This window comes from Amborella trichopoda, chromosome 11 (genome assembly GCF_054954075.1).
Source record: "Amborella trichopoda isolate Santa Cruz 75 chromosome 11, AtrichopodaSantaCruz75HAP2 v2.0, whole genome shotgun sequence".
NCBI classification, from domain to species: domain Eukaryota; kingdom Viridiplantae; phylum Streptophyta; class Magnoliopsida; order Amborellales; family Amborellaceae; genus Amborella; species Amborella trichopoda.
Genome location: NC_142346.1, coordinates 9,908,840 through 9,922,617, shown reverse-complemented (window position 1 = coordinate 9,922,617; position 13,778 = coordinate 9,908,840). Strand labels below are relative to the sequence as shown.

The 13,778-nt window shown below is 37.6% G+C and overlaps 1 protein-coding gene across 1 annotated transcript; it reads left to right on the top strand.

Annotated features, from left to right (window-relative positions):
- The first annotated feature begins 9,193 nt into the window (after nucleotides 1-9,193).
- LOC18444453 (Double Clp-N motif-containing P-loop nucleoside triphosphate hydrolases superfamily protein) lies at nucleotides 9,194-13,406 on the top strand. Its single transcript, XM_006854626.4, has 3 exons — nucleotides 9,194-11,143; nucleotides 11,607-11,862; nucleotides 12,140-13,406. Exons 1-3 carry the CDS (start codon nucleotides 9,930-9,932, stop codon nucleotides 13,214-13,216), a joined length of 2,547 nt encoding a protein of 848 aa, XP_006854688.2. The 5' UTR covers nucleotides 9,194-9,929; the 3' UTR covers nucleotides 13,217-13,406.
- Nucleotides 13,407-13,778: the final 372 nt, after the last annotated feature.

The window sequence follows — 13,778 nt, the reverse complement described above, 5'->3', positions numbered from 1 at the left end:
TTCAGCCTTGCAAATTATTTAGTGTCCATGAATGTCTTTTGGGTTTATAGAGGCCCTTTTGACTGAGACTCACCATACCAGAATGCTTACAAATTTAAAAGATGTTGAAATTTTGGAAACAACCCAAAAATCACTAGATGATTATATTAAAAATAAAAGATTTGAATTTTGATCTCACCTTTCAAAGATTGGACGGTTTTTGAGGCTTCGTTTTCAAGCCCACAGATAATCTAATTCGGAAATTCTTTTTATTGAGTACAACACATGCTGTTAAAGGTCTCCAAAGTTTGGGTTCCTAAAAATACTCCCTTATTGAGCTTTTCCTGCGGGATTTGACGGACAATACTCCCTCAGGGGCGCTTAAAAGATGCAAAAGCTTGCCAAAAGATATCATACTCCCTCGGGAGTACATTGTCTATTTACTCCCTTTGCTAAAACTCCACCTAGGACTTTTAGGATCCCAAATTTTGGGGATATAATCTCTTCCAAGCCATAGATTAACCCTCTATAATAAGAATTCATACTTCTACCTTCTATGCACTTAAAAAAATTAATGTCTCAAAATTAAATACAACAGTCTAATTTTAGAGGGTAAGATCTAAGTGTGAGAATACTTAAATTCCAAATTTTTTATTCTGAGAATAATCATGTAGTGATTTTTTAGGTGGTTTCCAAAATTTCAAATTAAAAATCCTCACCCGTAAATCGCGGGAGTAAGTATAAAGTATCCTCCAGCAGGAGTGTAGCATACGTGTCTAACATACTTATGCCATAAAAAGGAGAAAAATAAAAACTTAAATCCACAAACATCGTGTACACACTAATAATCAACTATTGGACATTTTATCTATCCAATAATTTTAGACAATTTATGATGATTACGTCATTTTATAGACTATTTGAAATTTAAAATAGGAAAAATTTAAAGGCCTTGCAAAGAAATTCAATTTCTAACCCCTCTCTCATTTTCCCTAAAATGTTTGATTTTTTTCTCCATTGGGGAAACAACATTCTTCAGGAAATCTTCTTTCATCTTCAAAGGAAGTTAAAGCTCTAAAACCAAAATGTCTTGGAGGAATTGAACCTGTAGATGGGTAAAGGGTTCTGGTAGGTGGGAAAGGGTCTGGACTTCTTAAAGTAGGATAAGTTTGAATATATGGGTTTGTAAGCAAGGGTTGGATTTGCAAATGATATTGTGGTTGAGAGTATTGAGATTTCATCCAAAGATCTTTTTCAAAACTCTGTAATTGCTTTTCCAAAAAAGCTTTTTCTTTGCCTTTCTGATTCAGTAAATAAGATTGCTCATGAATATCTTTGACTATATACTAGATCTGCGTTAATTCTTCATGCAAAGATTGAATCCTTTGGTTATCCTCACAGACCCTAAGTAAAGCATCAATGGACCTCCAGAGGATTACACTTTAGAAACCTCACCTTACCTTGGATAGCCAGTATAGACCAACCATGCTCCTTAGAAACAGTGAAACAAAAAATTATATCAGACTGTTGTGCAAATTTCCATTCTGAATTCCTTAAAAAATGCACCAACCCTTTATGGAGAAACCAAAATTTCTATGTCAAATTCCCTTTCAAGAGAAATGAAGACATAAATCCCACAAAGGCTTCCCACAGAGGTTTAAATCTAGATTTGATGGAACAAGCTAAGCTAGAAATACAGGATCTGATAAAGGAACAATTAATTGAGCCAACCAATTCTCCTTGGGTATGTGAAGCTTTTTATGTAAATAAAAGAGATGAACAAATTCGAAGAAAACTAAGGTTAGTCATCAATTATCAGCCTTTAACACAACTTCAATTTTTAGAAGTTTATGTCATTCCACCCCCACTTCAATTCTATCCCCTCCCTTTATTATCTTTACCGCAATAGTTGTACCACACAAAATCTGCAATTTTTTTCCCAAGTCTCTCTCTCTCTCTTATCCCTCAAAAAAAGTAAGAGATGAGGAAAGGGAGTTATTCAGGTAAGAATAATTCTTTAGGGCCGTTAGTGAGGTTAAAATTAAGAAAGAGGAGAGGGTGGGGTGATACATACTTATAGTAATTAATTCTGTGTGCTGGAAAAAATAAGGGAGTGGTTATTATAAAATTAAATAACTTTCAAGGGTTCCATACAAAATTTTCCCAATAACAAAGAGGAGCTATTTGTAATTTGATTAAAAGAAGCAACAAAGAGATTAAATAGTTCAACTCTTAGCTGTTATTTGAAAAATTTCTCAAATATCTATACTTATACAGAACCTACACCATCCTTTTAATTCAAAAGGTTAAAATTTGCATGTGGTTATGTTGGGTTCTTAGTTGTCTATGCTCATCTTGGCTCTTGGTGCCCTACGGTCACTTAAGGCTTAATGTACCACTCTAAAAGGGTCCCTATTCTCATATGTGAGGACGAGTATGAATTTGATTCCTTTCTTATATTTTTCAAACATAACCAAAACAACAAAATAAATCAACTGTTTTGGCTTCCTCTCTAGCACAAGTCCAGAGTTTGCCCCAAAAGATTCTACTGGCTAATGAACTTAGAACTCGAAGAAGCCTAGACAGTTTCGAAATTATACCAAGGTTTGAAAAAATGCCAATTTGGATTGAAAATCTGCCGATCTGGATCGGGAATCGTTGTGAGCAAACTGGTTCCCCTAATATATTGAGAACCGGCCTACAAGTCATTTTTCTACGTGAAGGAGCCAAGAAACTGAATGTCTTTCTTGTTTTCTTATTCACTTGATCAAAAACACTTGTTACAGATAGAGTGACGCAGCACAATTTTGGAGTGAGAGGCTCTAGATAGTTAACCTAAAGAATAGAAACAGAAAAGAGAAAAGGAATGTGGGATATCTGTGATACCAAGAGAAGAGATTTGATCAATGTTTCAAGGGAAGAAAATGATAACAAAATACTTCACGAATATGAAAGACGTTTGGACTTAAAAGTGATGCCGAATAAACACATGTTGTGTAAGTTCATGGAGACCCTTGAAATGTGGGTGACAAGATCATTTTATTGGCCTTTTGAAGTCCACAATGAATCTTAGATATCGATCATCTATGTTGGAGCTTGAAAGTTGGCGTGTTAACACGGATCATCCAGTGAAAGTAAACAAGTCTCATGGTAAATGAGTGGGTTGGCCTCAATCAGAAGATCGGCTTGGCCGAGGCGCATCACTCTGGCTAAGTCCATGTGGAGTCGCACGTCCTATACATGGCCAAAATGCCCTAGAAAATTTTGAAAAAATATAAAAATTATAAAAATAAAATAAAAGAATTAAATGTATAATAAAACCAAAACAACCTTAAAAAGTTCAAACATTCTTAAAAAAGTATAAACAATTAGATTTCAAAAAATCCAATAGGTCCAATTAATTTGTCAAATTTCAATTTGGAAAAGCCCAAAGAGGTACTTCAGGCTAAAGAGGTACCCCGGAAGATTTTTTCGATTTGAAAACTGAGGTTGATTTTTTCAGACACTTACAATGTCCAATTAATTTTTATTTATTTATTTATTTATTTTTCAAGTTTACATTGCTTCCCAAAAATTTGTTTCCTAACAATACTTCATGGTTGGGTTTTACCTAAGGCAGCAAAGATCAAATGCTCTCTCAAGGGAGTAGCACAACGTTTTTAATATAACCAGAGAGATCCAAATATATTAACGAAAAGGAAAAAGTTTAGATAGAGCTAAGGTTCTAAACAATCAAATTAGAGGCTACATCAAAAATTTTACTAGAAGAAGTTGTTTTGATGCCCAAATATTCTCAAATAAATCATCGCGACATCAAGATGCATGGACATGAGGAAAAAGTGGATTTCAAGTTTTACAAATAGTATATTTCGTAACACAATTTTTGACTATCAATTTTCAAAACTTTCAAGTTTTCATAAATCTGTCGATCTACACTATTTTTAAAGCTTTAAACTTTACAAATACAGATGAAAATATATTTTAAAGCTATCACATATATTTCCAGTATTGAAACCACGTTTCTCCATACCATTTGAAGGTAGGCGCTAATTTGATTGTTCAGAACCTAAGTTCTATACAAACCGCACTGTAACGAAAAAGGCATAAAGATAGTGGCCACGACAAGATGGAATTGATGGCTAACATAGGATCTTTTAAATTTGGTAATAAGTTAGGACTTTATGTACGCCGCCTATTTTTTGAAGTATATAAATGTCTTCACATTTTAAAATTACACTTTACATAAGGGTAATGCTCAAAATAATCAAATTAAGGGGCACCTCAAAAATTTAGTAGAAGAGGTTGTTTCGATGTTTAAAAATTCTTTGATTGATCATCTCGATCTCAAGATGTGTGGACATGAGAAAAAATGGATTTCAAGTCTTGGGAATAGTGCATCTTGTAATATATTTTTTTGACCTTCAATTTCTAAAATTTTTAGGTGTCCAGAGATCTGCTCAATCTCTACTATTTTTGAAGCTTAAAATTTTATAATTAGAGATGAAAATGAGTTTTTAGGACATCACAAGATCTTCAGTATTGAAAGATCTTTTGATACTATTTGAAGGTGCGCCTTATTTTCATTATTTAGAGTCTTAGCCTTATACAAACCACACACAAAAGTAAAAGATAAAAAACAAGCATTACAATAGTTAGAATGAAGCCTACCATAGTTTGAGTTTCATGGGTTGGTGGAGAAATATTGCGCTCGTTTATTTATTTTGTGGGGTTTTGATTGTTAGTAAACTTGATAATCCTTAATAGTTACAATGGACGAAATTCTAGAAGTTTTTTTTTGAATTTTGAGTTTAATCATTGATGTTCTTACAACTACCCGATTCGAAATCCAACAAGTGTACATGCCACATCTTTGTACCAAAAGTAAATGCTCTCTTTGTACGACGTAGTTTGTATAGACCCGAGGCTCTAAACAATCAAAATAGAGTACACCTTCAAATAGTGTCTGATAAATGTGGTTTCGATACTAGAAATCTTTGTGATAGCCTTAAAACATATTGTCATCTCCAATCATAAAATTTAAAGCTTAAAAAATAATATAGATCGAGCAGATCTATAAATACTTGAAAGTCTTGAAAATTGACAGTCCAAAAATGCAATACAAGATACATTATTTCCAAAACTTAAAGTCTATTTTTTTCTCATGTCCATGCATCTTGAAGTCAAGATGATCAATTTTAAGATATTTGGGCATGAAAACAACCACTTCTAATGAAATTTTTGAGGTGGGCTCTAATTTGATTGTTTAGAGCCTCGGCTCTATGTAAACTTTTCTCCTCTTTGTATACTTTTCCTATAATTATTTACTAGGCTAAAAGCTTGTAAAGTAAACAAAACAATAGTGTGTGGCAATGGCAATTCTCGTGTTTCACTATAAATAAGGCGCGGAACTAGGAGGCTACTTTCTTTTATTTTAAACTTGACAATTTTGTATAGAAAAAGCATGAATTTAGGTCATCTTATTGTTTTACACTATGCAACAAAATTGTGTTGCTAACATATCAAAGACATGCTAGGACATGACAACGTACAATAGTACATTAGTTACCAAGATGCATGAAAGAATGATCAACAACAAGACTTTTTATTTCTAGATAAGCTTGCAATGAGTTAGAACTTTGTGCTCGGTTTTACGGAGGTTATTGCCATCGAATGAGTACATTGACATAATAGGATTTGTATAGCCGACCCCACTTGATTGGGAAAAGACTCTGATGGTAATGATGATTATGGTATGACCTTGTGGCACTGTAGCATTCAAATTCTTTTAGGGGGAACGCAAAATCTATTTTTATTATTCCTTAAAAAAAAAAAGAGGAAAACTAGGGATTCTCCATGACCATTACCCACTCTCTTCTTTATGTATGAGATGCAAAATTCTGGGGTTTATTTATAACCCTTGGAGGCAATTAAAGTTGAAGATGATTGAGGTGTGAAGGAAATCTCTCGTGATACGTGTTAGGGAAATTAGATTAATTTTTAAGGCATGAAGGAGACAAGTTCTCTCCTTTCTATGCGTAACCCATGACAAGGGGTAGGGACTCATAGCACAAATGGACCCTAGCATTCACATACCTATGCCAAACTCCCCTCCCCAAAAGTGTACTTAATGCCTCTTTAATTAACCACCCAAACCTTTCTTAATATAATTAATTTGCATGTTATGATAAGGCCACTTTGTTGCAAGAAATATGAAGACCATCATTGGGCGCCTCTTGGCAATACAATTGCTCATGAGACAAAAGAAAATGCATATTCTATCATGTGGGTACCAAAAATAGCCACATGTATTGCTTATTATTATTATTATTATTTTACTATTTTTTGACAATAAATTATTATTATTTACTTGGTAAAATGCTTTTTGATTTTGTTGATAACTAAGACAAAATAATAAATAAAAAGTATTTTGTAAAGCATGGCTTTATACAACACAAGTTATGCGTCGTATCGTTTATCTCAAACGTGAAGATCATGGATTTAGGAAAAGAAAAAAAAAGAAAAGAAAGATTTTATTCCTTGAACATAGTCTATCTTGTATTACTTCATTTCTATCATCCATTTAAACTTTTTGTAGATATGCCATATTTGCACTATTTATGTAGCTTCATATTCCATAATCAAGAATGGAATCCCAATCTATCACAAGGTTTTAGGACATTGGACTTGGTTTTTTTGGAGGGTTTTGAGGTGAAATCTAATTAATTTTTTTTGTAAAGTTGCGGTTTCAATTAAACCTCATTCAATAAAGAAGTGTACGTTTGATATATCTCTTTCTTGAACGATCCCTTGAGGCCACTTGAGGCCGCACCACTGCATTCTCCCCACATGTTCACCGATATGTCTACTGGGGCATCCTTCAATATTTTCTTGGGTGTTTAGTGATCCATCTGCTCAATAAACATTCTTATGACTATAGAGAAAAGTATAATGTGATGTATAGATCATAGAAAACTCATGGTCCTAAATGCTATCACTTTCTAATCAGTTGATGGTGATTATGGAGGGAGATTGGGACCCACTAAACTATAGACATCATCCAACAATTGATTGAAGAGAGATTTATATATAAACCCTAAAGTTTTTTCTAAAATACGAAATGTGTCATTTATAAGTAGAAATTATAAAGAAGATCAGTCAATTTGGTTGTTTTTTTTTTTTTTTTTCCAAAATTGTCCTGCGGTCTAAGGACATCCTAGGACTAAATTTCCAATTTTTTTTAGTTTTTTCGTTAGTAGGGTACTGGCCTACTAATGAAAAAACTGAAAAAAATTAAAATTAAAATTTAATCAGATAATTTCATTCTCAAATCGAAGGGAAATTTTGAAAAAAATAAACAAATGCAGATCGACCGACCTTCTTTATAATTTCTACATATAAACATAGCATTTTGTATTTTAAGAAATTTTTTAAAGCCTGTATGCAAATCACTCTTGATTGAATGGTGATAGAACCTCACTTTTTCAATGATCATATGAAGCACAATTTATAACTATAAATTAGAGAGAGAGAGGGAGGGAGGTGATGTAGGTGTTGAATTTTGTTATTCCCCTTCCGGCTAACTTGGAAGTTATCCTTTCAGTCAAAAAAAAACATAAAAAAAAAAAAAAAAAAAACACAGAAAAGGGAAAACCTTCTTTCTCTTCCAAAAGCCACTTTACAGAATTAATTTAGAAGCACCTTCTTCCTCTTACAGCAACTACCCAATCACTAACACAATCCCTTACCTTTATTCCTCCTTACTATTCGAGTCGAGAAAAAAAACGTACACATTTCCCGATTCTTCAGACCGGACCGCACCTCTTTTCAGGCCCTCGGAATTGGAGCATCAGACTCAGACTCAGACTCTTCCACTCCCTTTTCATCTCCCCTTCTATTCTACCAACTTTGTACAATATACGTATGTTTTTCCCCTACCTTATAATCAAATAAAGCACTTAGTACTGCAAATAAATATTAATCACTTGATACCCAAAAGGAAAAGGGATAATCTTATCATTTTTGTACCAGTAGGGCTGGTCGGCCCGGCCGTAAAAGAGTAGGGCTTGGGCCATAGTCTGTGGCCGGAGGGCCAGGTTGGGGCTCAGTATCCGTCTGGTCCACCCCGGACCGACCATTTTTTTTTTCTTTTCTTTTTTTTTCTATCCTATAGGAACAAGGGCTAGGTCGGGCTGGGCCCATTGCCATTCTTGTGCACAAGCTCGTTCTTCTATCCATCATAGGTGAAATCTGACGGGAAGGAGTATGTTATAAAAAGTGTAAATAATGTTTTTTTTTTTTTTGTTTTGTTTTTGAATTTTGTAGGCAGGAAACAACAACTTACCCTACCCTCTCGATTTCATACCTAAAGACTAAAGGTGATCGTAACATTCTTGTATCGAAAATAAACGATTTCCAAGTAAAAACGCAAGATTCATATTACTACCATGGATCTTTCGTAGATTATATCAATGTTGCGTGTTGTCTTGTAATAAGAAATAACAAAGTTGCCATTGGATTGTCACATTGCTAGGGTTTGATCCTCCTCTTTTAAATTTTCAATTTCTATTGTGGTTTTTATTTATTTATGTCCAAGCACAAAGGACATGGAGATGTTTGATGTTGACACAGAAGGCATATGTTACTTAGAATCGATGAAATATTTAATATATTTTAATTTGATCATTCTTGTTTTTGGTAAATAATAAGAATATTTTGTTTGCCAATTATGAGCGATGTCCTAGTCTATTGGCATGGTCTTTTAAGATATGGTTGGCTTTTAGGTTCGCTTAACCAAAAGTTGATGTATTTTGTTCATTTTGACCCAACTCAAAGATTTTGGCCATTTTCGCCTCATTTGAAAGCACTTTCCGCATAGTTACCTAAGAGAGAGATAGATAGAGGGGCTGTTCTAGAGAGAGAAAGATCTGTTCTAGAGAGAGATAGAGAGAGGGGCTGTTCTGGCTGTTTTAGAGAGGGGGAAGTTTTAGAGAGAGGGGTTGTACTAGAGAGAGAGACAGAGAGGGGCTGTTCTAGAGAGAGAAAGATAGCGACTGGGTCTGTTTTAGAGAGAGATAGAGAGAGGGGCTGTTCTAGAGAGAGAGGGGCTGTTTTAGAGAGAGGGGTTGTTCTGGAGAGAGAGATAGAGAGAGGGGCTGTTCTAGAGAGAGAGAGAGAGAGAGGAGGCCGGTTTAAAGATGTAGTCTTGGAATCGAAAGGAGAAACAAGGCAAAGTTGCCTTTGATGCTGCCGTTGCTTCTTGATTCTCTCTCTCTCTCTCTCTCTCTTTCTCTCTCTCTCTTTCTCTCTCTCGCTCTCCACATGCCATCCACTTTGTCTACAAAACCCAGAGACCGGTCCCATAACCAAAAAAACTTCCCTCCCCTTGAAGCAAAGCACACCCCACAGCACCCCGCCCTCAGCCCCATACATATCCCCCACATACCCCATCACTCACTTCTATTCCTCAACTCCAATTCCACCATCTTTACTACAACAACAAAACCGAGGTAGAGAGAGAGAGAGAGAGAGAGGTAGAATTAGGAGAGAGAGAGAAAGAGAAGACTGAAAGAGAGATTGAGAGGAGGAGGAGGAGAAGAAAGATAGGGAGAGATCCAGAGAGAGAGGAGGAGGAGAAGAAAGATAGGGAGAGATCCAGAGAGAGAGAGACAGAGGAAGAGGAAGGAGGAGAAGAGATGAACAAATAGACAGAGATTTAGAAAAAAATAAAGAAGAGTGACTGATAATTAGGTAGAGTGACAATAGAGTAGGAGAGAGAAATTAAAAGAGACGAGAGTTTGAGAAGTAGGGGAGAGGGAAGACTATTAGAGTAGGATACATAGATAAACAGGCAAGAAAAGAGTGAGAAAGTTGGAAAGAGGAGAGAGAAGATAAGAGATAGGTGTTAGTAGAGGGAAGAGAGAGAGAGAATTAGCATAGAGAGATAGAGAGAGATGAGGGCAGGGGCTTGCAGTGTGCAGCAGGCGCTGACGGCCGAGGCGGCAAGTGTAGTGAAGCAGGCGGTCAGCTTGGCCCGGAGGCGGGGCCATGCTCAGGTCACTCCCCTCCATGTTGCCAATGCCATGCTCTCCTCCACCAGCGGAATCCTCCGCACCGCCTGCCTCCAGTCCCACTCCCACCCCCTCCAGTGCAAAGCCCTCGAGCTTTGCTTCAACGTGGCCCTTAACCGCCTCCCTTCTCTCTCTAACCACCCCTCTTCACTCTCTAATCCTCACCACCACCACCACCCATCTTCTCTCTCTCATCACCACCACCACCACCCTTCTCTCTCTAACGCTCTCATGGCCGCCTTCAAGAGAGCGCAAGCCCACCAACGAAGGGGTTCGATCGAGAATCAACAACAACCATTGCTAGCTGTGAAGGTAGAGATAGAGCAACTCATAATCTCTATCCTTGATGACCCAAGTGTTAGTCGAGTGATGAGAGAGGCTGGTTTTTCGAGCACACAAGTGAAGAGCAACGTAGAGCAAGCAGTCTCTTTAGAGATCTGCAATTCGAGCTCCATCACTGTATCGGCTAAGCCAAGCAAGGAGCCCTCTCTCTCCCTACCCGCACTCTCTCTACCTACAGTGAGCACCGCCACCACCAGCACCTCGAACTATGTGAAGAGCAGCCTCGATCACGTCAAGAGCGAGGACGTGATGAGCTTGGTGGATAGTTTAATGAACAAGAGGAGGAGGAACACTGTTATTGTTGGGGAGTGCACGCTGAGCACTGAGGGTGTGGTGAGAGAGCTGATGGGGAGACTAGAGATAGGAGACGTCCCGGACATGCTTAAGTCTGTTCAGTTTCTCTCTCTACCAGTCCTGAATTTCGGACATATGTGCAGAGAGGAGGTGGAGCGCAAGCTCAGAGAGCTAAGGTGCATAGTGAGAGGTTGTGTAGGGAGAGGAGTGATAATATATGTAGGAGATCTAAAGTGGACTGTGGAATTGATGGTGGGTTGTATTGAGCAAGTTGTGATAGAGATAGGGAGATTGGTTTCAGAGAGTAATGGAGAGAATGGGAGGTTATGGGTTATGGGGACTTCATCTTATCAGACATACATGAGGTGCAAGATGGGTCATCCCTCTTTGGAGAGCATTTGGGCTCTTCATCCCCTTCCAATCCCTGCAGGGAGCTTGGGCCTCAGCCTCAATCCAGATAGGTAAGAGATAGAGGGAGACTGTGGTTTCTTGGACTATAATTCTCTAGAGAGAGAGAGAGAGAGAGAGAGAGAGAGAGAGAGAGAGAGAGAGAGAGAGAGAGAGAGAGAGAGAGAGAGAGAGAGAGAGAGAGAGAGAGAGAGAGAGAGAGAGAGAGAGAATTTCTTTCTGAACTCTTGAGATAGCTAGAGAGTATGTTTCTTTCTGAACTCTTGAGAAAGCTAGAAAGTATGTTTCTTTCTGAACTCTTGAGATAGAGTGTATTTATTTCTGAATTCTTGATATAATGTGTTTGAAGTATTGACAGAGAGAGAGAGAACTATGTTGATTTTAATACATGTTATGGTAGAGAGAGAGAGAGAGAGAGAGAGAGAGAGAGAGAACTGTAGGGCTTTAATTCATATTGGGGTTTCTTGGTTCTCTAAAATTGATGGTTCCCCTTTTCTTTTGTGTTCCTTTTTGCAGTGAAATGCAAGGTGAATTGAGAAGCAAGAAAGATGGAGATGGGTTGGGTGAGGTTTGGTGCTTAGATGAGATTGCAATGGAGAAGAAGCAGAGCTTGAGTTGTTGTGCAGATTGTTCTTCAAAATTCGAGAAAGAAGCTCGAGATTTAGTGAAGAGAGTGGATGATGATGATGAGTCTTGCCCCACTTCTTCTAATTTGCCTGCATGGCTCCAACAATACAAGGACGAAAACAGAAGACTGACTTCCAATGATCCCGTAATTATCCTTTCTCCTGAGTTTTCAGAAGATCACCTGAGCTCACCATTTTATTATTCTTCATCCTCCAATTTTCTCTCTCCTCTCTCTTTCTCTCTCTACTCTCTACTCTCTAGTCTCTACATGGGTCTCTCTCTCTTCATATTTCATCATTCTCTGTGGGCCTCTCTCTCTCTTCAGTCTCTTCTTGGGTTTCTCTCTCCACCCTCCCCTTCTCTCTCTCTCTCTCTCCCTCCACTCTTGATATTGATTTTTTTTGTGTTTTTCATGTAAACAGGACTGTCATCAAGTGAGAGAACTGAGCAAGAAGTGGAACTCCATATGCAACTCTATTCACAAACAGCAGAGCTCAAGAGAGAGAAGCATGGCTTTCTCTTCCCTGTCTCAATCTTCTTCTCTCTCAAGCTATGGGCAGTTCTACCACAACTGGACCAGCCCTAATCAGCATTGGAGAAACCACAACCAATTGTGGATCTCTTCAAAGGAGAGCTCCACAGATCTCAGAGAAGAAAATGGTGAGCCGACAGCAGCACCGATCCTTTCTCTCTCTACAAGCACCAACCCGGCGAACGCTAACCCCAACCCCAACTCCTCCTCATCCACCGAAACCATGGACACAGACTCTCACAAAGCAAAGCAGCTCAATGCAGAAACCCTAAAGACACTTTATGATGGTCTTGAGAAGAGAGTGCCATGGCAAAAACACATCATGAAAGAAATAGCCATCACAGTCTTGGAGTGCAGGTCTCGTCTCACAAAGAGATCAACACCAAGTTCTAGAGAGAGAAAGCAAGATATGTGGCTACTGTTCAAAGGCTCTGATTCTCAAAGTAAAGAGAAAATAGCAAGAGAGTTGGCAACCCTAATCTTTGGCTCCGAATCGAGCTTCTTATCGATAAGTCCGAGCTTTCCAGCCATGGAAAGAGGAAAGAGAAGTAGAGAAGAACCATGCTTCGTCCATCTAGAGAGATTTTCAGAAGCCATTACTGAAAACCCACATAGAGTAATATTCATGCCTGGTTTTGAGCAATCTGATCATTATTTTCAAATGGGTTTGAAGAGAGTTTTAGAGAGAGGAAAGGTGATCGACTCCAATGGCCAAGAAACCAGCATTTGTGATGCGATAATTGTATTGGGGTGTGAGAGTTTAGAGAGAGAAAGTAGGGATTTCTCTGCTCTAACAAGACAGAGATCAGAATCAAGTGTTGAAATGAATGAGAAGGCAATGGATATTTTGTCTTTAGATTTGAACATTTGTGCAGAGGACGAGGATCGAACTTGTGACCTCGAGCTCGCAAAGTTTGTTGATGGATGTTTCGTGCTCGACGTTGAAGGGGGCAGAAGCGAAAATTAACAGAGTTTTAGGACTGTTCGTTTTCGTGGTTTTGTTTTGTAAATTATCATTTTCACGTCATACATGGATTGCATTGAGACTTCTCCTCTTTTCTCTCTCTCTAACACAGTCTTAGTACTGTTTTTTTTTTGTGGTTTTGTTTTGTAAATTATCAGTTTCAGGTCATACATGGATTGGATTGAGCATGCAACTTTCTCTCTCTCGGGTTTCTGATATTTTTTAGGACCTTGGTCTTTGTGGCTTGGTGTGAATAAATTTGAAAAAAAAAATAGCTGCCTGTTTTATTTATTCTTTTTTGGTTTTTGGTATTCACTTTTTGGCCTTTTCAAAAAAGGTGTTACTTTTTAGCTTCCTTGGGAGGAGCATTTGAGGCAAAGAGGGTTTGTTTAGGAAAGACTCCATTCAATGGGTGAGCGGTATGATATTCATTTTAATATAATGTGGGGGCCATATTCTCATGTTTGCATGATAATGAGATATAAAAGATGAAAATATATTTATGTTAAAGGATGTAAAAGATGAAAATATATTTATGTCAAAGGATTGTGTTTTAGCCAGTCTG

Bases quoted from the DNA above. Each gene is read 5' to 3' on its own strand.
- LOC18444453 (XM_006854626.4), top strand. From the start codon at position 9,930: ATGAGGGCAGGGGCTTGCAGTGTGCAGCAGGCGCTGACGGCCGAGGCG. The intron at 11,144-11,606 runs GTAAGAGATAGA...TCCTTTTTGCAG, and splicing joins CTCAGCCTCAATCCAGATAG to TGAAATGCAAGGTGAATTGA. The intron at 11,863-12,139 runs GTAATTATCCTT...TCATGTAAACAG, and splicing joins GACTGACTTCCAATGATCCC to GACTGTCATCAAGTGAGAGA.